We start from the raw sequence: 25,796 nt of genomic DNA on the forward strand, positions 1-25,796 counted from the left end.
CTGATTTGTATTATTCTAATTCATGTATATATAATATTATTATACAGTTATTATTTACCATGGCAAACCATATTATAATACTTGTGTTACTTTGAGTCCATAAATATGCGTGGACCATGCACCGCAACTAATTCAAATGTTTTTTATTTGTATTTATTGTTCCTTACTAGTATTGTAATCGTTTTTTATCCGATTTTTTAAAGCATAAAAAACGATTTATTATAACAAAGAATGGATAGTGTTTGTTTTATTTAATTTTTTTAATCCTTATTTTATTTCATATTACTCAAATCTTTAAAAAATTATATATATTATTATTTAGTATTGACTGTCTATCATTTATTATTATAATCTTTTAATTTTTAAATGATAATAAAACAACATCAAATCAGATTCAACTTTCTTGTCATTGCACAGAGTACAGGTACTCAGGCACGTCCACAGACATTTTGGGGGGCAGGTGCTCAAACCCCCAAAAAAGGGGATTGCCAAAACCCATTGCCAAAAAAAAAAAATCTGACAGAGTTGAAGCATAAGCAGCATTACACTGATGATGCCGTCCTTGACCTGCGTTTCCTCTGGGCAGCATCAGACCGCTAGCTTACATTTTCTTTATGAATAAAGAGGAATTATTATATGGCAACAGTACAAGCGTTCTGATTGGCTAATGGGTCATCATGCCAGCCACGTATCGCCCTACTCGCCGGTCTGATACGGATCCGTAATGCCCTCTGACGTCACTTTCAAAATGAGCGATATTGATCGTCATCAACAGCCAAGAGGAAATTCAGAAGCAGCGAAAATGTGTTATTTAAAGTGATGAAGACGAGAAACTATAGTTTGGATCACTCGTGTTGTTTCTTTACTGTAAATTAAAATGTTTTTTTGCTGAGCCGTCTTGTCCGTTTTCTACAGGATTGGTCGTTGTAAGACTGGAACAGAGCAAACAAAGAGATAACACATAAAACAATGAGGCACAAGGATAGCATGACACCGAGAGCTAGCATAGCTCGCATTGTTAGCATAGCTTAGCTGCTATTTTCTAGCTGTGAATTCTCGAGACATTTATAAACATACTTTCAACATACTTTCGAAATTGTCTAAACGACATTTATACAACACAAAGTAAATGCCTGTTGTATCTCTCTCTCCCTCTATCCCTCCCTCTCTCTCCCTCTCGCTCTTCATTAAACATGACGTCAGTAAACTGCTGCAAAGCTTTGAAATCACGGATTTCGTGAGTTTTTGTTTGTTTATTCTTTTAGGAAATGTCGGACCAGTTGTGACGTCATGTTTTCAGCAACGCTGATGTTGTGGTTGATTTATCACAAAACACCGTCATGACCTGTGTGTCTGATGCTGCGGGTCAGAGGAGAAGGAGGTGGAGCACTGCGCGGAGGAGGAAGTGAAGGAGGAGGAGGAAGTGGAGGAGGAAGTGGAGGGGGGGGGGGGGGGGCTCGTGAGCACTGCAGAGCATGTCGGGGAGAAATTCTCACAAGAACTCAAATAAATGCCCCGTCGGATCTTAAAACACATTTGGGGGGAGTTGATGACAGAGAGAGTAACTTGTATTCTTAAATACTGATACTCTGAAAAAAGTGGCTCCAACAAAAAGGGCACTTTACTCATCCAGGGCAAAAGGGGAGGAGCTTGAGCACCACTAGGGGTATATCTGTGCACGTGCCTGCAGGTACTGATGCAGTTTTGGTTAGCATCTAACCAGAGCAGTGCAAAGTAAGGCGTATATATTTTTTTAAAGTGCAATGCAGATATAATATACAGTAGATATTTATAACTATATATAAACAGTAACGTTAAGAAAGAAAGATAGAAATTTACACTTTTATTGATCCCGGTGGGGAAATTCTTCTCTGCATTTGACCCATCCTGTTACTAACGAGCATTGGGCTGCAGTGAAGCGCCCGGGCAGCAACTGCGGGTTCAGTGTCTTGCTCAAGGACACGGGGATCGAACCTGGTACTTTGTGCTTACGGGGCGACCACTCTCCCCCATGATCTACAGCCGACCCCGGTGCAAGTGTCTATATGTAAACATTAATGTGCAAGTGCGAGGAGGGAGAGGTTGGTAATGATGGAGGTGGGATGGTGGGCAGGATAGGGGCTCTCAACGTGGAGTAGAGTTGAGGGTGTTGAGCGCTGAGGGGAAGAAACTGTTCCTGAGCCTGCTGGTCCTGGAATGAAGGTTCCTGTAGCGCCTCCCAGAGGGAAGGAAGGCAAACAGTCTGTGGCTGAGGCGTGTGGGGTTCCTGACGATGCACTGAGCCCTCTGCATGCAGGGCTTGAGGTGGATGGACTCACTGTTAGGAAGTTACAATAACAAGGGACCTAAAGCACGACTCACAAGACAGAGGTAACAAATAATAACAATCCTTTTCTGGAGAAGTGGCAGGAACAGAACAGGCAGAAACAGGGAAACACATTACAGAACGCTGGAGGGCTTGGTCAGAAAAACACAAGACAATCTGGCAGAGGACAAGAGGGACTGATGAGGGAATGGGGGATGATTAGGTGTGAAGCAGGATCTGGAATGACATGAGAGTTAGTAAAACAGGCAGACAGGAGGTAATTCAATTCAGTTTATTTTGTACAGCCCAACATCACAAATTACAAATTTGCCTCAGAGTGCTTTTCTGTACACATAGACATCCCTGTCCCAGGATCTCACATTGGATCAGGAAAACAACTGAGAAGAGAAGGAAGGTGTTTAGCTGAACTGTTACAGAACCCCTCCTCAAAGGGACGGCTCCTGATGTCCCAAAACAATCACCACGCTGGGTCGGCGGTGGGGATCTGGAGGAGAATGTGGTGGGAAAAATGTTTCAAATGATGTGTTTCCACAACATATATATATAGGGTGTATTCAACTTTTACATTGTGTTATATTAGGCTTAAATGACATCTACAAAGATGATTGAGAGGGCACACACAGCTCTCTCCCTCAGACAAGGGTCAACAACGCCAGACAGATAGACCCAGCGGCCTTGTGCTGCTCCAGTCTTAACCGGTAGAGAGGAGACTGCAGAGCAAGGACCAGGAGGCTCAGACACAATAACGATCAGAGAAGTAACGAGGGGGGAGACGTCAGCAAGAAACCTCCACATTCCTTAAAGTAACCTGCTTGGACTGGGACAGGGGTCACACTGAGTGACGAGAACTAATATGTAATGAGGGAGGGGACGGAGGCGGCACCTGCATTGAGGCTGATGTATAAATAATATGTCAATGTGTTTGTTCGGGGGTTGGGAAAGACAGATGTGGGGGGAGGTCGTTGTCTTTAATACCGGACCCAGCCCAGGTTTATTGGTGAAACTTGGTTACAAATAAATCTACGTGAATTGAACTCTGATCCAAACTCTCTGTGTCCTGTGGGTGATTACTGAGGCCAGTGTGTGAGTCTCCTGTGGCGTCTCACCAGCAGTCAGATAGGAGAGAGATACAAGTTTATATGATCAGGTTAAGACATTTGTCAGAATGGACCAAAGAGGAAGAAATCCAGCCACAACAAGGACTACTACTCCTGAGACATCTCCCCTCTCTCCTCATCAGCGGATGAGTTGTCCTGATTGGAAGATGGCTCCTCCTCAACCTCCCTGATGTCTGATGCTGCCGAAGGAAGTGAGAGAACAGAGTCCGGCTTGGTGGTCGCCGTGTGCACAGAGCCCTTGGAGGGCTGGTCAGGGTGGCTGTGGTGAAACTCTCTAATGAGAGTGGGATCCAGGATGTGTCGGGCCGGGACCCAGCATCTCTCCTCTGGGCCGTAGCCCTCCCAGTCAAACAAGTACTGTAGCCCTCTCCCACGACAACGAGAATGAAGCAGGCGGCGAACCGTGTAGGTAAGACCTCCATCAATGAACCGCGGTAGAGGCTGTACAGCAGGGACCAGTGGACACTCCCGAACTGGCTTTACTCTTGAAACGTGGAATGACGGATGGACCCGCATGGACCGGGGCAGCTTGAGCCTCACCGCTGCAGGATTGATGAAATTCAGGACCTCGACTGTTCCGATGAACCTGGGTGCCAACTTCTTCGCCTCTACTCGCAAGGGTAAGTCCCTGGTCGATAACCACACCTATTGGCCAACCTGGTAGATGGTGGCTTTGGAGCGGCGCCGGTTGGCTGCTGCCGAGTAACAGTTGGCCAAGATGAGGAGCGCAACACTGGCCTTGGACCAGGTACGGTGGCAGCGGCAGACGAAAGCCTGGACCGAGGGGCAGGAAACCTCCTTCTCCAGGGCCGAAAACAATGGAGGTTGAAACCCGTAGGCACACTGGAACAGGGACACTTCAGTGGCAGAGATGGTCAGGGTGTTCTGGGCATACTCCACCCACAGGAGCTGCTGGGACCAGGATGCTGGAGTCTCGGAGACCAAACATGGTAGAGCCGTTTCCATCTCCTGGTTGTTGTGCTCAGTCTGGCCATTGGACTGTGGGTAGAATCCAGATGACAGGCTCACTGTGACCCAGATGAGTGTGGAGAACTCCCTCCAGAATACTGACGTAAAATAAGGACCCCGGTCGGAGACTACGTCTGTGGGGAGACCGTGAAGCTGGAAGATGTACCGCAGAACCAGCTCAGCAGTCTCCTTGGACGAGGCAGCTTGAGCAAGGGCAAGAAGTGGGCTCTCTTGTTGAACCGATCTACCACCGTTAGGATGGTGGTGTGTTTGTTGGACGGTGGGAGACCGGTAACAAAGTCCAGAGAGATGTGAGACGAGGGCCGACGGGCACAGACAGCTCTTCCTACCAGTGGGAGCCTGGTGGGAAGGTTTATGCCAGTTGCAGACAGGACAGGCGTTGACGAACTCCCGGGTGTCCTTCTCGGTACTGGGCCTGTTACAAAGGGACAAGTTAAACCGGGTAAAAAAGACCATCTGGCTTGCCGAGCGTTACAGACATCCCGAGGGAGATCTGCGAGAAGATCAAGATCCCCCTGTATGAGTTAACCCAGGGGTGGGCAAACTTTTTGACTTGCGGGCCACAATCGGTTCTAAAATGTGACAGAGGGGCTGGGCCAGGAGCATTTGGACACGCAATGTAATTTATTAAACCTGGAGATTGCATCTGTTTTTAATACATTTCAATTGAAGGTGCAAAGTGAAAGAAATCAACATTTACTGGAAAAAGATCAATGGAATCACTTTCAACATTGAAAACATATTATTACCCTACGAAATACTCAAGCTCAATAATTTCTAATTGTTTTAAACCCCGCAAAATAATGGACGGATTGTCCTGAGAGATAGACTGTATTAAATATCCTGCAGCAGAAACTAGAAAGAGGTCTTTAAAATCAGGGCGATGTGCGGCGTCATCTGGTCAGCATGTGGATGAACCTGTTCATTGGTCATGTGGATGAACCTGTTCATTGGTCATGAGGATGAACCTGTTCATTGGTCATGAGGATGAACCTGTTCATTGGTCATGAGGATGAACCTGTTCATTGGTCAGCATGTGGATGAACCTGTTCATTGGTCAGCATGAGGATGAACCTGTTCATTGGTCATGAGGATGAACCTGTTCATTGGTCATGAGGATGAACCTGTTCACTGGTCATGTGGATGAACCTGTTCATTGGTCATGTGGATGAACCTGTTCATTGATCATGTGTATGAAACCTGTTGATTGGTCATGTGGATGAACCTGTTCATTGGTCATGTGTATGAACCCTGTTCATTGGTCATATGGATGAACCCTGTTCATTGGTCATGAGGATGAACCTGTTCATTGGTCAAGATCAAGAGATTCAAGATTCAAGATGTTTTATTTGTCACATACACACACAGGGTGTGCAGTGAAATGAAAGTGGCAATGCTCAGCAGGAATGTGCAAGGGCAACAAGTACACACTATTTACAATAAAAAACAACACAATATTTACAGTAAGTGTGTGTGTGTGTGTGTGTGCCTAAGAGGGGCAGTTGTGTGGGTCTATGTGGGGGTCCTGGTGAGGTCGGAGTTCACAATCCTGATGGCCTGAGGAAAGAAACTCCGTCTCAGTCTCTCTGTTCTTGCAGCGTGACTACGGAGGCGCCTGCCTGACCGCAGCAGCTGAAACAGTCTGTTGTTGGGGTGGTGAGGATCCTTCATGATCCTGCCGGCTCTGGTTCTGCACCTCCTGGTGTACAAGTCCTGCAGGGTGGGGAGTGTAGTTCCAATAGTGCGTTCAGCCGAACGCACTACTCTCTGCAGAGCCTTCCTGTCCTGAGCGGAGCAGTTGCCAAACCAGGCTGTGATGCTTCCTGTCAGGACGCCTCTACAGCTCCAGAGTAGAAGGACTGAAGGATCCTCTGGGAAACTTTAAATTTCCTCAGCTGCCTGAGGTGGTAGAGGCGCTGCCTTGCCTTTCTCACCAGAGTGTCTGTGTTTGTTGACCATGTCAGATCCTCGGTGATGTGGACTCCCAGGTATTTATACCCGCTCACCCTCTCCACAGTAGTCCCGTTAATCCCCAGTGGTGAGTACGTCCTCTGTTGTTGTACCCTCCTAAAGTCCACAATCAGCTCCTTAGTTTTGGTGACATTCATGATGAGACTGTTGTCCTGGCACCAGAGTGACAGATCAGCAACTTCCTCCAGGTAGGCCTTCTCGTCGTTGTCGGAGATCAGGCCCACCACCACTGTGTCATCCGCAAACTTGATGATGGTGTTGAGCTGAACCTGGCCACACAGTCATGTGTGTACAGGGAGTACAGTAGGGGCTGAGGACGCAACCCTGGGGGATCCTGTGTTCAGGGTGAGGGGGTTGGAGGTGTGTCTGCCCACCCTGACCACCTGTGGCCTGGCGGTCAGGAAGTCCAGGATCCAAGCACACAGGGGGTGTTCAGTCCCAGCTCAATCAGCTTGCCGCCAGTCTGGAGGGACTATGGTGTTGAAAGCTGAACTATAATCAATGAACAGCAGTCTCACATAGCCCCCTCTGGCTGTCCAGATGAGAGAGTGTGGTGTGCAGTACCTGGGAGACAGCATCATCCGTGGATCTGTTTGGGCGATAAGCAAACTGCAGCGGGTCCATGGAGGAAGGGAGGAAGGCGCAGATGTAGTCCTTTATCAGCCTCTCAGCATTTCATGACCACCGAGGTGAGGGCCACCGGTCGGTAGTCATTCATACATGCTGGAGAAGCATTCTTGGGCACAGGGACAATAGTGGATCTCTTGAAGCAGGCGGGGACCACGGACTCAGCCAGGGAGAGGTTGAATATTGTGGTGAACACTGGAGCTAGCTGGTTAGCACAGGTCTTCAGTACTCGCCCAGATATGCCATCTGGACCTGCAGCTTTCCTGGTGTTCACCCTCAACAGAGCCCTCCTCACACTGTGCTCGGTCACAGAGAGTGTGTGTTCATCCCCAGCGGTAGAACTCACCTCGGCCACGCTAACGGTGTTGTTGTTAGCGGCAGCTAGCGCTGTTGTTGCTAGCCTCAAACCGTGCATAAAATGAGTTCAGGTCGTCCGCTAGGGATGCGCCGGCACTCACCATTGCGCGGGTCTGCTCTGGTAGTCTGTGATAGTCCGTAGCCCCTGCCATAGGCGCCTGGTGTCGCGCTGCTCCATCTGTGATTCCACTCTGTCTCGGTACCTCCTCTTGGCCTCCTTCACCGCCTCCTCAGTCCATAGACCGCTGCCTTGTACTCGCCCATGTTGCCGGATACAAGACCGGAGTTATAGGCAGCAGTACGGGCGTTCACAGCTTCACGGATGGATCTATCAACCCACGGCTTTTGGTTAGGAAAGACCCTAACTTTTACCGTGGGGACGATGGTGTCCGCTAGCGTTGCTATGAGGCTCATTGCTACGTACGCAAACTCGCTGACGTCACTGGAACTGGATTGGATCATGTCCCAGTCGACGACACGCAGAGCGCCCTGTAGCTCAGCCTCTGATTGGTCAGACCACCGCTTCACGTCCCTCGTCACTACCGCTTGCCGTGCAATCTTTTGTTGGTACTCCGGAAGCAAGAAAATGGCGGCATGGTCCGATTTGCCGAACGGAGGGAGAGAGACAGTCTTGTAGCCTCTCTTGAATGGCGTAAAGCAGTGGTCTAACGTTCTTTACGCTCTGGGAGCACACGTAACGTGCTGGTGAAAGTTCGGCATGACTTTTTAGGTTTGCCCTATTAGAGTCCCCAGCCACCACCACAGCCCCGTCGGGATACTTGTTCTGTTGCCGTCATAACGCATCATGTAGGTCCGATAGTGCTACGCCGGTGTCCGCTTGTGGTGGTATGTAGACGGCTGTGGTTATGACCGAGCTGAACTCCCGGGAAGGTAGAATGGACGGCATGAGATCGTCAGATGTTCCAGGTTCGCGAGCAGGAACGAAAGAGTCTTAATGTCCTTGGGGTTGCACCACTTGTTGTTAGTCATGAAGCAAACCTCCACCCTTAGATTTACCAGACTCTTCCGTTCTGTCTGCACGGAAAACAGAGAAGGACTCGGTTGGGCATATGACTCGATCCGCACCAGCGGGTCAGCCATGTTTCCGCCAGACAAAAGATGTTACAGTCCTCATGTCCCGTTGGAATCTGATCCTGCCCTAACATCATCCAGCTTATTTTCCAGAGACTGGACGTTAGCAAGAAGGATGCTGGGCAGAGGTGGACGGTGGCTTGAACTCTCAGTCTGTTCCGATTCCGCTCCGCTTCCCTCGATGTTTTCGTCCTCCCGTAGTAGCGGCTCCACTGTTGTTGTTGTGGTTCGCCACGATCTCTGCCGCCACGCTGGATCGATGGAAAAGTGGACAAAACCCTTGTTTTGCGCAAAGTTTATGTCCAAAAGTGTGCTGCGTCGATGCTGTTATTGCCGATGTGTTCGTGGCAAAGAAAATATTAAAAATAAACACAAAAACTAAAAAGCGCACAATCTCCGCGGAGCTACCACGACGGCGTCTGGACACAGCCGCGCCATCGTGTGCTCCTGGTTGTGTCTGTGTATGAACCCTGTTCATTGGTCATGTGGATGAACCTGTTCACTGGTCATGAGGATGAACCTGTTCATTGGTCATGTGGATGAACCTGTTCATTGGTCATGTGGATGAACCTGTTCATTGGTCATGAGGATGAACCTGTTCATTGGTCATGTGAGGATGAACCTGTTCATTGGTCATGTGATGAACCTGTTCATTGGTCATGTGGATGAACCTGTTCATTGGTCATGTGGATGAACCTGTTCATTGGTCATGTGGATGAACCTGTTCATTGGTCATGAGGATGAACCTGTTCATTGGTCATGAGGATGAACCCTGTTCACTGGTCATGAGGATGAACCTGTTCATTGGTCATGAGGATGAACCTGTTCATTGGTCATGTGGATGAACCTGTTCTTTGGTCATGTGGATGAACCTGTTCATTGGTCATGAGGATGAACCCTGTTCATTGGTCATGAGGATGAACCTGTTCACTGGTCATGAGGATGAACCCTGTTCACTGGTCATGAGGATGAACCTGTTCATTGGTCATGAGGATGAACCTGTTCATTGGTCATGTGGATGAACCCGTCACAAACAGACTGACAGCGCTTTACTCTCCTGAGTTTACTCAGCCGACTATTTATGGGTTAAACGCTTCATACGTGTCGTCGAGGGGGCGGGGCTTATCTCTGTTTCCTTTCTCCGTGGAAAAATATTTTCCGCCACGGAATAAATAATCACGTTTTCTACGTTATACTCTTGTGGAAATGCCACACACGTCGTGACATGTAGCGCCCTGGTGTCTGGGTTCATGACGTCACCCGTAGGCGCACTCAGCTCCGTGAATTTCTCCGACTACGTGAATGACTTCCGCTTCCAGCGCCACGTGAGCAGCAGCAGCCAATTAGATTCATCAACAGAGGAGCAGCTCAGCGCTGATTGGCTCTCACAACGCAGCATTCTGTCCTCTCCCTCCGCTCCGCTCTGGTTTCTCCTGCGCCGCTCTAACGTAACCAGCGGACACGAGAGTGGTAAAGTTAGTCCTGGTGATCCGCATCGGTTTCCTCTAGGAACGTAATGAACTGTCCGTGATTAAGTCCCCTTGCTCGTATGAACTAGTGTGCCGTCGATTGGGGAAACGAGGGTATTGCAGGGGAAAGGGTGAAAAAGGGAATTGAATGAGGTTTTTACACATCCATGGGTTTTTACTAGGGCTGTGAAACGATTAAAAATTTTAATCGGGTTAATCACAGGTTTTTGTGGATTAATCATGATTAATCACATATTACCGATATTCTCGGTATATTTTGTGAGAACATAGATATTTATGACAAAAGACGGATATATACATTTATACATTCTTCTATACAATGGTGCTGCAACTCAGCAGTTATTTAGCAGTTTTCTTCCATATGGAACATTAATACATCTTCATCCTAAACAGAATGTGTAACCCTCCTGTTACCTTTCGGGTCAATTTGACCCCATTCAATGTTTAATGTTGGTGTTCTTTAAATCAATTTGACCCCAGGCTGTTTTTCACTGTGTCAAACATATAAGAAATATCAACTTTTTTATTTATTTAAAGGGCTATTTAGGTAGTCAACAAACAAACATAAAGTACCTCACACTTAAACTTGGGAAGCAATATTAATTCTAATAATTTTCTGGAGGTTTTAATTGCTAGGGTAAAATATGTTAGTAAATGTAAAGGTAACAGGAGGGTTAAACAGAACATTTGTCTCTTGTTTGTCAACCATTAACTCCACCATGATACAATCTAAAGGCCTCTAGTCTTCCTCTAGCAGCTGCTGAGGCAAACTGACTGTGTGGGTTTTCATGAACTGGGCCGTGATGAAAGGGACGGCGGGGACACTGCTGCAAAGCTGAAACCTCACCGGCCCGGACAGGTGGACAGATTGACAAGTGACTTTTGTTTTGCTTCGGTCCCGATCAACGGAGCTCTGTGGCGCGCGAGATGGAGATCGATAGCTGTTAACGCAACGCGAAGAGACAGAAATGACATGCTGCTGTGGAGATACGATCAACAACAGACGTTTAGTTTAATAAAAGAACAAAGACGTGCTCTAGAGAACATGTCAGGGGGCCAATCTCTTTAATGTCATGCGATCTACCGACACTACGCCGCGATCGACTGGCAGGTCGCGATCGACGTGTTGAGACCCTGATCTACAGGAAGTAAAAGTCGTAACAAGGTTTCCGGAGGTGAACCTGCGGAAGGATCATTACCGATGAACAGACCGTCTGCATGAGAGCGGACAGAGTTCAGATTGAAGTGGTGGATTGGAAGCTCATTTTGCAAGTGACTTTTTTTTCGTCCCGACGACCAACAACAGACGGATTGGAAGCTCATTCTGCATGCGTTAAATGCGTTAAAAAAAAAACTAGTTAAACCTGTAATTGAATTAACTGAGTTAACGCGTTATTTTTCACAGCACTAGTTTTTACTATAATTTGGACAAGTTCGGCCGTATATGGCCGGCGGGCCGTAGTTTGCCCATGTCTGACTTAACCTGTTCTGGCCTGATGAGGATCCTGATGAGGATCCCGCTCGTGGAGCGGCCACATAGGAACCGGAAAACGGGTCTACGCCTGAGTTCCTGTGCGGCACCACCCCGCCGACCGCTCCAGATGCGCAGAATTTGTAACAGACACTGCAAAGAGGTTCAACAGCTATGAATCTCTCTCCCAGCCGGTAGACAAAGCGTCGGGCCGGGGGCCTCCCAGTAGTATTGATCTCCTTATCTAAGCCAGTGTGTGTGGGGAATGAGTGTGTCAGTATCAGTGTGTGTAGCTCAACCCACCAGCTGGATGACAACGTCGTGGAGCCTCGCTCTCTGCAGGTGACGACTCGATCAAGGAACTGATTAATTGATGGGTCAAAAAGGTTAAAAACAAGTTATTTAGTTTCACTGCAATGCAGTTGATATTTATTTAACACAAGATTAAAATGTTAACAGCAACAATAGTTCGCAACACCTGGAATTAATACAACTAATACAAGACTTCAAGATAAACCATGTGAAAAAGGAATGACATCGTAGTCCAGATGATATCAGTCATTTCAAACATAGATTATATTGTCGAGTAAACACACTATTTAGTGTACTCTACCACCAAGTTAATAGCTGCTCCCATTCCGTGGTCTGCAGCTCTAAAACACCGTAATCCTAGAAAGCTTTGTTATCAAAAATAAAACATTTAACAAGTTTTAAAGATGAATAATAGATCATGCAGAGAAAAGTAGATGTGTGACCCCGCCTTTGTTGTACTGCGCGTGGGATGTGTTTGTGTTTGCAGTCATCGGGAGTGCAACGTGGTAAAATACTCCACCAACAGGAGGCTCTTCACTCTCTTTACCGTGAGGACCAGCTGATCCACCGCTGAGCTCTCAACTTGATCAAAACCACGAAAGAGAGTTCTCTGCTGTGTGAGTTAACATGTGCACCTTCAGTTCTCTAATGCACAGAAATGTTTCCTCACAACGTGAGCAACTTTTAGGTTTCTCTTCTGTGTGAGTTAACATGTGTCTCTTCAGATTTCCCCTTTCACTGAAACCTCTCCCACACTCTGAGCAGCCGAACGGTTTCTCTCCCGTGTGGAGTCTCATGTGTTTCTGCAAAGATGAACGCTGTGTGAAATAGTTTTTACAGACTGCGCAGCAGTAGGGTTTCTCTCCTGTGTGGACTCTCATGTGGTTCTTCAGATTTCCACTTTCAATAAAACCTCTCCCACACTCTGAGCAGCGGAAAGGTTTCTCTCCCGTGTGGATTTTCATGTGTGTCTGCAGAGATGAACGCAGTGTGAAATGTCTTTTACACTGCGGGCAGCAGAAAGGCTTCTCTCCTTTGTGGATTCTCATGTGGTACTTCAGACCTGCACTTTCAATAAAGGTTTTATCACACTCTGAGCAGCTGAACATTTTCTTTCCGGTATGAGTGACCATGTGTGCCCTCAAACCTCCCTTCCATATAAAAGATTGGTTACACTCTGAGCAGCTGAACGGTTTCTCTCTTGTGTGAACTCTCATGTGCGACTGCACAGATGAACGCTGTGAGAACATTTTGTCACACTTGGGGCAGCTGAACGGTTTCTCTCCCGTGTGAATTAACATGTGCTTCTGTATATATCCCTTCTGTCTAAAGGATTTCTTACAGACAGTGCAGCTGAATGGTTTCTCTCCTGTGTGACACAGCATGTGTTTTTTCAGACCTCCACTTTCAATAAATCCTTTACCACACTCTGAGCAGCTGAACGGTTTCCTTCGTGTATGAGTCATCATGTGGGACTTCAGTTGTCGTGGGAATTGAAAGCTTTCGTCACACTCTGAGCAGCTGAACGGTTTCTCTCCCGTGTGACTAAGCATGTGTTTCCTCAGAGCTCCCTTCACATTAAAACCTCTATCACACTGTGAGCAGTTGAACAGTTTCTCCCCTGTATGAGTCGCCATGTGGGACTTCAGCCGTCCTTCGCGACTAAAGCTTTTATCGCACTCGGAGCAGCTGAACGGTTTCTCCCCTGTATGAGTCATCATGTGTCTCTTCAGCCGTGACTTGCGATTAAAGCTTTTATCACAAACTGAGCACTTGACACCAACAGAACTAAATTTTGAATCAATCACATCAACTTCATGAGTCAGAGAGTTCAGACCTGACTGAGGTTCTCTGGTCTTCTTCCAGTCGTCACTGACATCAGTCTCTCTGGAGTCTCCAGTAACTGGTTCTGGAGGTCTATCTGGATCCGACTTCCTGTCTGGTTCTGGTCCTCCACAGTCCTCTACAGCAGCTTCTGTTTCCATGTGTTCAGTTAGTCTTTGATGAAGATGAGACAACTGAGCTTCCTCTTCGAACCTGATACCAGCCTCCTCCTGCTCCTGCCCTCTTCATGGGGGCTCTGGGTCTGGCTCCTGCTCCTCTTTCATGTGGGGGGGCTCTGGGTCCTCCTGGTCCTCTTTAATGTGTGGGGGGTCTGGGTCCTCCTGGTCCTCTTTAATGTATGGGGGCTCTGGGTCCTCCTGCTCCTCTTTAATGTGTGGGGGCTCTGGGTCCTCCTGGTCCTCTTTAATGTGGGGGCTCTGGGTCCTCCTGCTCCTCTTTAATGTGTGGGGGCTCTGGGTCCTCCTGGTCCTCTTTAATGTGTGGGGGCTCTGGGTCCTCCTGGTCCTCTTTAATGTGGGGGGGCTCTGGGTCCTCCTGGTCCTCTTTAATGTGGGGGGGCTCTGGGTCCTCCTGGTCCTCTTTAATGTGTGGGGGCTCTGGGTCCTCCTGCTCTTCTTTAATGTGTGGGGGCTCTGGGTCCTCCTGGTCCTCTATCATGTGTGGGGGTTCTGGGTCCTCCTGGTCTAGACTGGAGCTCCAGGCCTGCTGCTCAGGGGGACCCTCTACTTGAACCACCAACAGCTGCTGGACGTCTGTGGAGAATAATAAAATACATTCATACATCTTAGAACCCTCAACCAGTGACATTCATGCCTCTATGATGACGATCACGGTGAGATCGAAGCTTCTCTGTGAGAGTTAGACATTGTATAAAAATGTGACTTCCGGTGGAGATCGATTTGGAGAACGGCATATGATCAGAACCAAAACAATCAAGAAGGATATAGATGCAAAAAAAGATGAGCCGGAACCCCAGGCTAGACAGGTTAGCATGTCCGCTCTGCTGGAAGAACACCGCAGCTCCACCTCATCGGCCCCGTCTGCCGAACTCTCCTCTGCTTTTGTATCGCTAGAAACCAAACGAGATGCGATAGAAACCACAGTGACTGAAAACAGCGAGCGAATCACGTGTCTGGGAACCAGATTGGAATATGTTGAAACATATATGTATAAATATATATATACACACAAAAATCTCCGACAACTAGATCAGACCATCTCCTTAGTTTCTGTGGGCTAACGAAGCCCCTCGCATTAAGAAAGCAATCCTACAACTTCCTATAAATTCAGGCGGATTAGCTTCACCCAATGGAATCCAATATTTTTGGGCCTGCAACATTGAAAAGCTCCATCCTTGCTTCCAGGGACAAGGCGTCAAGTCTGAAGATGGGAAAGCACTGAACGCTCGTGCTATTTCTCTGACTGGATGTCAGAATGTATGAACACTAGGGCTGCAACAATGAATCGATAAAATTAGATTATTAAAATAGTTGGCAACGAATTTCATTATGGATTCGTTGTGTCGCCCGATTATTACGGCGCTCAATAAATCGCGGTGTCTAAAAAAAAAAAAGTAGATTTGAGGGCAGAGCAGCGCAGGAGAAACAAGAGCGGAGCGGGGAGAGAGAGACCATAATGTTGCGTCGTGAGAGCCAATCAGCGCTGAGCTGCTCCTCCGTTAGTGAATCTAATTGGCTGCTGCTGCTCACGTGGCGCTGGAAGCGGAAGTCCTTCACGTCGTCGGAGACATTCACGGAGCTAAGTGCGCCTACGGGTGACGTCATGAACCCAGACACCAGGGCGCTACATGTCACCACGTGTGTGGCATTTCCACAAGAGGATAACGTAGAAAACGTGGTTATTTATTCCGTGGCGGAAAATATTTTTCCACGGTGAAAGGCAACAGAGATAAGCCCCGCCCCCTCACCGACACGTATGACCACAAATAGCCGGCTGAGTAAACTCAGGAGAGTAAAGCTGTCAGTTCTGTTTGTAACAGGGTTCATTCATACACATGAACAAGTGAGAAGATGTAGTATTTAAACTAACAATGAGAATTCCAAAGCATACAGTATTTAGGTCTCCAGGTAATTTGCATTACTTTTCCAAAAATTGTGGGATTTTTTCCCCCAATTATTTTTCTAGGCCTGGAAATGGCCATTTAAAAACTCCATGACTTTTCCAGGTTTTCCATGACGTACGAACCCTGTTTTGAATAAAGGATTGAACATTACAGTGTTTTTGTATCCGATTAATCTAAAAAAATAATCAACAGATTAATCAATTATCAAAATAATCGTTAGTTGCAGCCCTAATGAACACGTATGGAAGATGTGGAGTTCATGGGGGGATGGATAACAACATCAATGTGATAATCGTGGAATCCAAGTTGCCAGATGAGATGAGAGCGGTGGCGCACTACAGCATTCGACCTCAAGGGAAATAGACAGAGCAAGATTCACTGATCTTGTTGGAGACCTCCAGGAGAGACAGTGAGACCTCCATGTCTTCTGTCAAAAGAGTCACACGTTGGAGTCTCGCATTTAAATTTAAGGGCCAGCACATACATATTGTGTAGAATTCCTGAAAGCAACGGGAATATGCTTAGAGTTCAACACAAGGACATCTCAGTGAAACATGCACGAAGAGGACGGATCCCGGAAGGACAGCCAAGATAAAGCCGGAGAGGAGCTCATCAACGGCCACGTGCTCTGGGAACAGGAAGTGTGCGCCTCGAAGACCCGAGGCTCGCCCCGCTGCCCACAGGACAACATGTGCACATCGGTTTCTCTGTAGCTCTGAAACATTTATATAGATATTATAAGAGCCAAATGCATGATTTCATTTGTTATAATAATCTTGTTTAAAAAGATTAAAAAAGGTAACTGAAGATAAATCTTTTTATCATGATTTGAAAGAATGTTCATGTTAACATATCAAATTTAGTATTGTATTTAAAAGCTGAATAATTTGTCAGAATGTAAGCTTCCAATCAGATGACGTCGCGTCAGGAGAACAGCTGCGTGGGACTGTCAGTCGAGTTGGAGCTCAGTTGTTGGAAGCAACATCGTTTGTTGACCATGTGACTGTGTACTCTACGTTTTTTAGTTAACATCATTTGTATGAAGAACTACTCGTGTCACTCGCGTGTCGATCAATAGCTTTTAAGACCGATCTCAAAAGTGTGGTCCAGAAGCCCCAGAAGTATACGGAGTGCCACTACAGATATAATCAAATGTTGTTTTTCATAAGCCAGGCTACATCGAGTATATTCATGCTCGATGACCTGACTCTTAAATAATGTACAGAATGTTGGTGTGTGAGAGGAAGTCAGCAGTGGCTCTTCTGATCAGAAATACAGTTTGTGAAGTTAACACTCTAATATAATACAGGTTATATATAAAGGTTCATCAAACGTAATATGTGTTAGTCACTTTCTCTCGTTGTTTATGTTCCTGCCTGAAAATATAGACAGAGAGAAGGACGAGAAGAGAGGGGGATGGAAGCCGAAAAGAAAATAGCAACTCGGAGAACATAAAATAAAGGTTGCTAACCTGCGTCTGAGAGATTGGGATTTCGCGACAGGAGGATCAAGAAAAGACGGATGTAGAATTGTAAATCTGCATCAGTTGAAGGTAAATATATGTACGTGTTGGGCCATGTTAGAACACTCCCCTGTGCGTCCACTAGTCATCGACGTGGACCGTTCCAGTGAAGAACAGGAAATGGTTCAAACTGCCAGAGATTAATAAAGTAAAGGACTCAGAGTTCTACCAAAAGGCCTCTTCAGGGAACGTCCAACAGTGTTGGAGAACGTGTGTTTGAGGAGTCAAACACGTAGTTTACATTTTATTAAACAAACCATTGCATGACTTATCTCAAATTGTATTTGTTGAGAAATTAAACTTTGTACATTTCAATAAAAATGCCGTGGTTCTAGTGACTTGGTTCAAGAGTTTGTAAACAACACGTGGTCATGCAGAACATGTTCACAGATATTCTGCCTTTTGTCTTAAATGACTCAAAGAAAGGTTGACGTAATGTGTTGGTATCAGAGGGGGCGTGTACAGTCTGTGTTATGCTAATGTTGAGCTAATACAGTTAGCCAAAGATACAACGGTCTCCTAAACGTATTCCATACCTTACACCAGTTATCATCTACTTTATACCACAAAGATGCTGTTCCATGAACCAACCTGCTCGGTGTAACCGGACTTCCGGGTTGAACACAGCCTGCAGTCGTTTCCGGTGTCGCTCGTTCTCCTCTTGAGAACTACAAAGTTCCTCCTCGTACTCTGCTATCGTTCTTTCAAACAGCCCACATATCTCCTGCGCAGCCGCAGTGAGTCGCTGGTTGACGAAACATCTCAGCATTTGGACTTTAGACATTTCCCCCCAACGACAGAAACGTTTTCTCCACTCAAAGTCCGTCACAAAGCCCGTTCCTCTCCTTTAAACTGGGACTAGCGCTGTTAGCATGCTAAGCTAACTTCAATGTCTTTGTAGCGGGAGATGAGTCCGAGGAACAACATCCAGAACCAAAGGAGAACCTCTAGAAGTCCATTCAGAGGTTTATCCAGACATACAGAGACTCTGCTGGGTCAGGACTGAAGGAGCTAACTGACACTTTACCACCGCAGTGACGAAGAGACGCTGCTGCTGCCGACGGGAGCTTGGAATGGAGGCACATCCGGGCAGCTGGCGGAGGCACCTTCAAAATAAGAGCCTGAGATGTGGATTTCTTTGCAGACTTGGTTCGTAAACTACAAAATAAAACATGTCAGTTGGACATTTGTTTTGGACATTTTATTTCCAAAACAGAAAATTCACAATGAAATATGGATGACTAAATATGAATAAAATACTCCTGTTTTTATTCTGTAATATTGGTTGAATGCTACATGTTCTAAATCACCAAATATTCACTACAGGTCTACAGCAGTTAGTAAATCAGGTTAAATTCTTCTTTATTCTCTCAATCAACATACACTCGGAGGTCAAAGGTCAGAAGCATCTGCAAAAACATTACTTTATTCTTTTACAAGAACTGTCCAACACCAATCAATCAATAATCAATAATATTAATCTCCCAAACAGACACATGTCTTCGTAGTTCAACATGCTTTAGACCCCACGTCTTATCCAAAGAGTCCATAAAGAAAAGGAAAATACTAAAATATAAATGTTTTGAATACATCTAACTCAAAGTCTTAATGCACACAACCAGATTTCAGGATTCACTGATTTCTAAAAAGTGGAACATTCTTATTAATATAGATCAGGAATATTGTTTTTCAAAATAAAAGACATCTTAAACAATCAAACAGCAGGAAGACAATAATCAATTCCCATGAATTGTGCCTATATGTAATGACGAGTAAATAACTACAATAATCTGATTAATTGACAAATGTTTCTTTAGCAAACCGAATTCCTGATGCTCCTAACTGCATAAATATTAATTATTAAATTATGACATGTCATTTCGCTGATGCTTTTATCCGAAGCGGCTTACAGTCCTGTGACATTCATACACTGTAGAGCAGCTACAGGGAGCAACTCGGGGTTAAGCGTCCCAGGCACCTTCAAAATAAGAGCCTGGGAAGCTTCTTCGTGGATTTCATTGCAGACTTGGTTCGTAAACTACAAAATAAAAGCCCTTTAATTAGTACAAATAGTATATCATTGTTTAAATCTTAAACTAACGTAAATATTTATTTATTTTTGTAAAAGACAAAATATCACCAATTAATTGTCTCATCATTTTGTGCACGTGAACATTTTTTTATCATTGATTTTTTATTATTCAATAATAATTAAACTATTTTATATAATATATATATATTTTGTATTATTATTTTTTAATTTTTTAACTCAAACTAAATAAATTCAAATTAAGTAAAATATAATGTACTATGATGTTAAATATAATACTGATTTACTTTGAGGACATAGATGGGTCACCATTAAAATGAAAGGCTTTATTAAAAACAGTATTTTAATATTCCAATATTAAATTAATTTTCATTTTTTCCAAATAAAACATTGTTGGATAGGACATGGAAATTGATGACTCAAAGGATTGTTTTCTAACATCTGACACAAATATTACCAATTAATTGACTTTTTATTTTCATATATTTATTTAATTTGTATTTATTGTTCATTATTTATTACTATAATCATGTTAAGTATTATTTTATATAACTTATTAAAAAAATTAAATTTAGAATTTTGTTGTTGATCATTTATTATTCCAATTGCTAGTCTTTTCTTTGTATTATAATTATTTTATAACATTCATGATAGTAATATATTACTACTACTACTACCTTGCCTGTGGGGAAAGAACATCGTGTTGAGCTTGAATGTTTGGTGACATAAACATTTGAAAATTTGTCACTAACCAACCTTAGTATGACGTCTCTGAATAAATCCAAAAGAGGTCTATAAACTACAAGTAGCCTACATATCTAACAGGAAGTCACTGTTTCTGCGACTTCCTGTGTATTCTTTGAAGGCAGCCTGTCAGAGAAGCGGTTCTCTCAAACGAGCCTATTTTCCCAATTCTGTAATTTTTCAGTTATGGAACTTAATTTACAGTTTCTACGGAGAAAAAAAATAATCAAGTCATTAATTTAAACTGGAGAGAAAACTTTGTAGAGAGAGAAGGTTAAATATTTAAATTCCATCACCTTTGATAATGCAGCTCAAACCACAGCTTCAGACCACTTGGAACATTTTTATTAATATAAAATTGACAATACATCACATATGAGCCAATATCATAGAAGCAAGCTTCATCTGAGCTGAATGAGCCGGTTTTCAGCCTCATGTATTCATGATGCACTCACAAACACAACTGTGAGTTTTTAAATACCACAAGAGAGAATCTTTTATAGCAAACTCAACGACTATTTTCCTCTTCTTCCCGTGTGGACTTTAAAAGTCGTTTCAGACTTTTGCGTTGTTAATATTTCTTACTCGATGTAGTCAAATTGGATGCTTTCCCCCCCTGTGTGGATCGTCATGTGATCATTCAGTCTTCCTTTCAGTGCAAATGCTTTCCCACAAAACAAACAGCTGAACGGTTTGTCCTCCGAGTGGACCGTTAAGTGTCGTTTCAGAGTTTGTTCTAGTGGGAATGTTTTCCCACAAACGGAACAACTGAACGGTTTCTCCTCAGAGTGAACTGTTAAGTGTCGTTTCATGGTTTGCTCCAGTGGGAATTTTTTGCCGCACACGGAACAACTAAACGGTTTCTCCCCCGTGTGAACAGCCATGTGATATTTCAGGTTCCCTTTTCGGGCGAATGTTTTATCACACACTGAACAACTGAACGGCTTCTCGCCCGTGTGGACCGTCATGTGCTGCCGTAGAAAACGTGGGCGAGCGAACGTCTTGCCACAAACCGAGCACTGAAATGGTTTCACGCCCGTTTTGGACTGAGTCGGTTTCTCGGCCTCGACTTTTTCTCCATCAGCTTCTTTTTTCAAACGTTGTGGCCGTCTGTTCTTTCCAGTTTGTTTCTGATGAAGCTGAGAGGACGGACCTTCCTCTTCATCATCATCACTCTTTACAGGAGCGAATGGGAACTTGACACCAGCCACCTCGAGCCCTTGAAGCTGCTCGCCCTCCTCACGAATCCAGAGTTCCTCCTCTTCCTCTTTAATGTGGGGGGGTTCTGGGTCCTCCTGGTCCAGACTGGAGCGCCAGTCCTGCTGCTCAGTCTGGACCTCTTCTTGAGCCACCAACAGCTGCTGGACATCTGTGGAGAATAATTAAACACATTCATAAGTATACATACATTTTAATAATCCTTCCCAAAAGGTGTGCCAAGCTGGATATGCCCTCCCAACCAGGACGGTCTTATACAAACTGACACCTGTTAAAATGTGTCTGGAGCCACAAAAGATATTTGATGTCACAGCATAGAACGTTTTATATATTGTTGTTATTTTTATTCAATATAGTCAGAAAAGATGCATTTTAGTTTGCGGGTGAAGGTGTAGAGACTTCCTGCCGTTCTGATATCAGTGAGGAGCTCGTTCCACCAATGAGGAGCCAGGACTGCAAACAGTCTGGATTTTGAGTGATTAGCTCGAAGTGTCGGAGTCACAAGTCGGTTGGTTTTTGCCGGGCGGAGCGAATGTGTTGGGGTGTGAGGATAGAACAGGTCCTGGTGTGGACAGGGTCCGATCCACTCGCAGCACGGTACACAAGTACCAATGTTTTGAAGCAGCAGAGGTCGGCTGGCATTAGCAGGTAGACCTGACCAGAGCCTGGACCAGAGCCTGGACCAGAGCCTGGACCAGAGCCTGGACCAGAGCCTGGACCAGAGCCTGGACCAGAGCCTGGACCAGAGCCTGGACCAGAGCCTGGACCAGAGCCTGGACCAGAGCCTGGACCAGAGCCTGGACCAGAGCCTGACCAGAACCTGGACCAGAGCCTGGACCAGAGCCTGGACCAGAGCCTGACCAGAGCCTGGACCAGAGCCTGGACCAGAGCCTGGACCAGAGCCTGGACCAGAGCCTGGACCAGAGCCTGGACCAGAGCCTGGACCAGAGCCTGGACCAGAGCCTGTGCCGCCTTCTGAGTAAGAAGAGGCCGTGTTCTCCTGATGTTGTGCAGCATGGACCTACAGGAACGCGTTGTCACAGCGATGTTGGCCGTCAGGTTGACTGTCTAGTGTCACCGCGAGGTGCCTGGCAGTCGGGGGCGGGGCCAACACAGAGCTGGTGAAGGTGGTAGTCAGGTCATGGGTGGGGGTTGATTTTCAGGTGGTGCGCAGACATCCACTGAGAGATGTCGGTCAGACACAAAGGGAATGCTGTGACTGTGTAGAGTCTGTAGACGTGTTGTCAGCTCCAGAGAGAGAGCCATGAAGCGTGAGGTTAGCTGGAGAGCAGCTTCTCGTGAACATGTAGTCAGGTGGTTGCTCTGTGAGTAGGAGGGGAGGGACTGAGTGAGAGGTCAAAGGAAGACAGTTAGACGTCTAGTTCTTCAAGAAATGTCCCAAAGAACCAGGAAGACGGTAGAGACCAACGACGTGGAGCTGAACCGACGAGTCACCGTCACAGCATGAAACTCAAAAGCGGGTAGAGAGAGAAACACCATTTGGGTGAGATGAGTGAACCTGAACCCCCGACCAGAGGGTCTGGATGAGAAGGCAGAGGAGAGAGCAGCCGGGGTGGACCTGTTGTCCGGTCCAGGTCTCAGTGAGAGCCAGGAAGTCAAGCGACGACTCGACGGTAAAGCCAGAAATGAAGTCTGCCTCGCTGTTCGCTGACTGACAGTTCCAGAGGCCCCGCCCCTTGTGACGAGCTGGGATGATAGGAGGAGGGACTTCAGGTAAATGTGTGAACGAGTCCGAGGACGATAGTCTCTGAGTTGAACCTTCTGGAACAGAGAGGATGGCGTAACATCCAGAGGGCGAGGCGAGGGTTTTCATTCCTTCGTTTGGTGCATCTGGTTTTGAACGCCGAGGTTGATGAAAGAGTCCGGCACAGACGCAGATACCTGGACCCAGAGACCAAGACCTGGACCCAGAGACCAAGACCTGGACCCAGAGACCAAGACCTGGACCCAGAGACCAAGACCTGGACCCAGAGACCAAGACCCAGAGACCAAGACCTGGACCCAGAGACCAAGACCTGGACCCAGAGACCAAGACCTGGACCCAGAGACCAAGACCTAGACCCAGAGACCAAGACCTGGACCCAGAGACCAAGACCTGGACCCAGAGACCAAGACCTGGACCCAGAGACCAAGACCTGGACCCAGAGACCAAGACCTGGACCCAGAGACCAAGACCTGGACCCAGAGACCAAGACCTGGACCCAGAGACCAAGACCTGGACCCAGAGACCAAGACCTGGACCCAGAGACCAAGACCTGGACCCAGAGACCAAGACCTGGACCCAGAGACCAAGACCTGGACCCAGAGACCAAGACCTGGACCCAGAGACCAAGACCTGGACCCAGAGACCAAGACCTGGACCCAGAGACCAAGACCTGGACCCAGAGACCAAGACCTGGACCCAGAGACCAAGACCTGGACCCAGAGACCAAGACCTGGACCCAGAGACCAAGACCTGGACCCAGAGACCAAGACCTGGACCCAGAGACCAAGACCTGGACCCAGAGACCAAGACCTGGACCCAGAGACCAAGACCTGGACCCAGAGACCAAGACCTGGACCCAGAGACCAAGACCTGGACCCAGAGACCAAGACCTGGACCCAGAGACCAAGACCTGGACCCAGAGACCAAGACCTGGACCCAGAGACCAAGACCTAGACCCAGAGACCAAGACCTGGACCCAGAGACCAAGACCTGGACCCAGAGACCAAGACCTGGACCCAGAGACCAAGACCTGGACCCAGAGACCAAGACCTGGACCCAGAGACCAAGACCTGGACCCAGAGACCAAGACCTGGACCCAGAGACCAAGACCTGGACCCAGAGACCAAGACCTGGACCCAGAGACCAAGACCTGGACCCAGAGACCAAGACCTGGACCCAGAGACCAAGACCTGGACCCAGAGACCAAGACCTGGACCCAGAGACCAAGACCTGGACCCAGAGACCAAGACCTGGACCCAGAGACCAAGACCTGGACCCAGAGACCAAGACCTGGACCCAGAGACCAAGACCTGGACCCAGAGACCAAGACCCAGGACCCAGGACAGACAAGGACTGGACCCAGAGACCAAGACCTGGACCCAGAGACCAAGACCCAGAGACCAAGACCTGGACCCAGAGACCAAGACCTGGACCCAGAGACCAAGACCTGGACCCAGAGACCAAGACCTGGACCCAGAGACCAAGACCTGGACCCAGAGACCAAGACCTGGACCCAGAGACCAAGACCTGGACCCAGAGACCAAGACCTGGACCCAGAGACCAAGACCTGGACCCAGAGACCAAGACCTGGACCCAGAGACCAAGACCTGGACCCAGAGACCAAGACCTGGACCCAGAGACCAAGACCTGGACCCAGAGACCAAGACCTGGACCCAGAGACCAAGACCTGGACCCAGAGACCAAGACCTGGACCCAGAGACCAAGACCTGGACCCAGAGACCAAGACCTGGACCCAGAGACCAAGACCTGGACCCAGAGACCAAGACCTGGACCCAGAGACCAAGACCTGGACCCAGAGACCAAGACCTGGACCCAGAGACCAAGACCTGGACCCAGAGACCAAGACCTGGACCCAGAGACCAAGACCTGGACCCAGAGACCAAGACCTGGACCCAGAGACCAAGACCTGGACCCAGAGACCAAGACCTGGACCCAGAGACCAAGACCTGGACCCAGAGACCAAGACCTGGACCCAGAGACCAAGACCTGGACCCAGAGACCAAGACCTGGACCCAGAGACCAAGACCTGGACCCAGAGACCAAGACCTGGACCCAGAGACCAAGACCTGGACCCAGAGACCAAGACCTGGACCCAGAGACCAAGACCTGGACCCAGAGACCAAGACCTGGACCCAGAGACCAAGACCTGGACCCAGAGACCAAGACCTGGACCCAGAGACCAAGACCCAGGACCCAGAGACCAAGACCTGGATCCAGAGACCAAGACCTGGACCCAGAGACCAAGACCTGGACCCAGAGACCAAGACCTGGACCCAGAGACCAAGACCTGGACCCAGAGACCAAGACCTGGACCCAGAGACCAAGACCTGGACCCAGAGACCAAGACCTGGACCCAGAGACCAAGACCTGGACCCAGAGACCAAGACCTGGACCCAGAGACCAAGACCTGGACCCAGAGACCAAGACCTAGACCCAGAGACCAAGACCTGGACCCAGAGACCAAGACCTGGACCCAGAGACCAAGACCTGGACCCAGAGACCAAGACCTGGACCCAGAGACCAAGACCTGGACCCAGAGACCAAGACCTGGACCCAGAGACCAAGACCTGGACCCAGAGACCAAGACCTGGACCCAGAGACCAAGACCTAGACCCAGAGACCAAGACCTGGACCCAGAGACCAAGACCTAGACCCAGAGACCAAGACCTGGACCCAGAGACCAAGACCTGGACCCAGAGACCAAGACCTGGACCCAGAGACCAAGACCTGGACCCAGAGACCAAGACCTGGACCCAGAGACAACAGTTCACAGGGCAAAGTTCATTTAGATGGACAGAAAACAAAAAACATTATATACCAAACAAAAAAAAAT

General features: G+C 47.2%; 3 protein-coding genes across 3 annotated transcripts in view; all 3 read right to left on the minus strand.

Annotated features, from left to right (window-relative positions):
• Positions 1-11,849: 11,849 nt before the first annotated feature.
• On the minus strand, positions 11,850-13,769 carry LOC130188727 (gastrula zinc finger protein XlCGF57.1-like). The gene has a single exon (XM_056407232.1). The coding sequence runs from the start codon at positions 13,737-13,739 to the stop codon at positions 12,342-12,344; it is 1,398 nt and encodes a 465-aa protein (XP_056263207.1). The 5' UTR covers positions 13,740-13,769; the 3' UTR covers positions 11,850-12,341.
• On the minus strand, positions 13,748-19,400 carry LOC130198477 (protein TsetseEP-like). Its single transcript, XM_056421650.1, has 3 exons — positions 17,796-19,400; positions 14,058-14,351; positions 13,748-13,752 (listed from the first exon to the last, which is right to left on the minus strand). The coding sequence occupies exons 1-3, from the start codon at positions 17,986-17,988 to the stop codon at positions 13,748-13,750; spliced, it is 492 nt and encodes a 163-aa protein (XP_056277625.1). The 5' UTR covers positions 17,989-19,400.
• A 921-nt stretch (positions 19,401-20,321) lies between these two features.
• LOC130189746 (zinc finger protein 135-like) overlaps positions 20,322-25,796 on the minus strand; it is a 17,023-nt gene continuing 11,548 nt past the window's right edge. The window contains exon 3 of the mRNA XM_056408710.1: positions 20,322-21,367. Within this exon, the coding sequence (XP_056264685.1) occupies positions 20,580-21,367 (788 nt within the window). The 3' untranslated portion in view covers positions 20,322-20,579. The remainder of the gene's footprint in view (positions 21,368-25,796) is intronic.

This window comes from Pseudoliparis swirei, chromosome 1 (genome assembly GCF_029220125.1).
Source record: "Pseudoliparis swirei isolate HS2019 ecotype Mariana Trench chromosome 1, NWPU_hadal_v1, whole genome shotgun sequence".
In the NCBI taxonomy this organism is placed as follows: domain Eukaryota; kingdom Metazoa; phylum Chordata; class Actinopteri; order Perciformes; family Liparidae; genus Pseudoliparis; species Pseudoliparis swirei.

Bases quoted from the DNA above. Each gene is read 5' to 3' on its own strand.
- LOC130188727 (XM_056407232.1), bottom strand. From the start codon at position 13,739: ATGGAAACAGAAGCTGCTGTAGAGGACTGTGGAGGACCAGAACCAGAC.
- LOC130198477 (XM_056421650.1), bottom strand. From the start codon at position 17,988: ATGTCTAAAGTCCAAATGCTGAGATGTTTCGTCAACCAGCGACTCACT. The intron at 14,352-17,795 runs GTTGGTTCATGG...TATTCTCCACAG, and splicing joins AGTCCGGTTACACCGAGCAG to ACGTCCAGCAGCTGTTGGTG.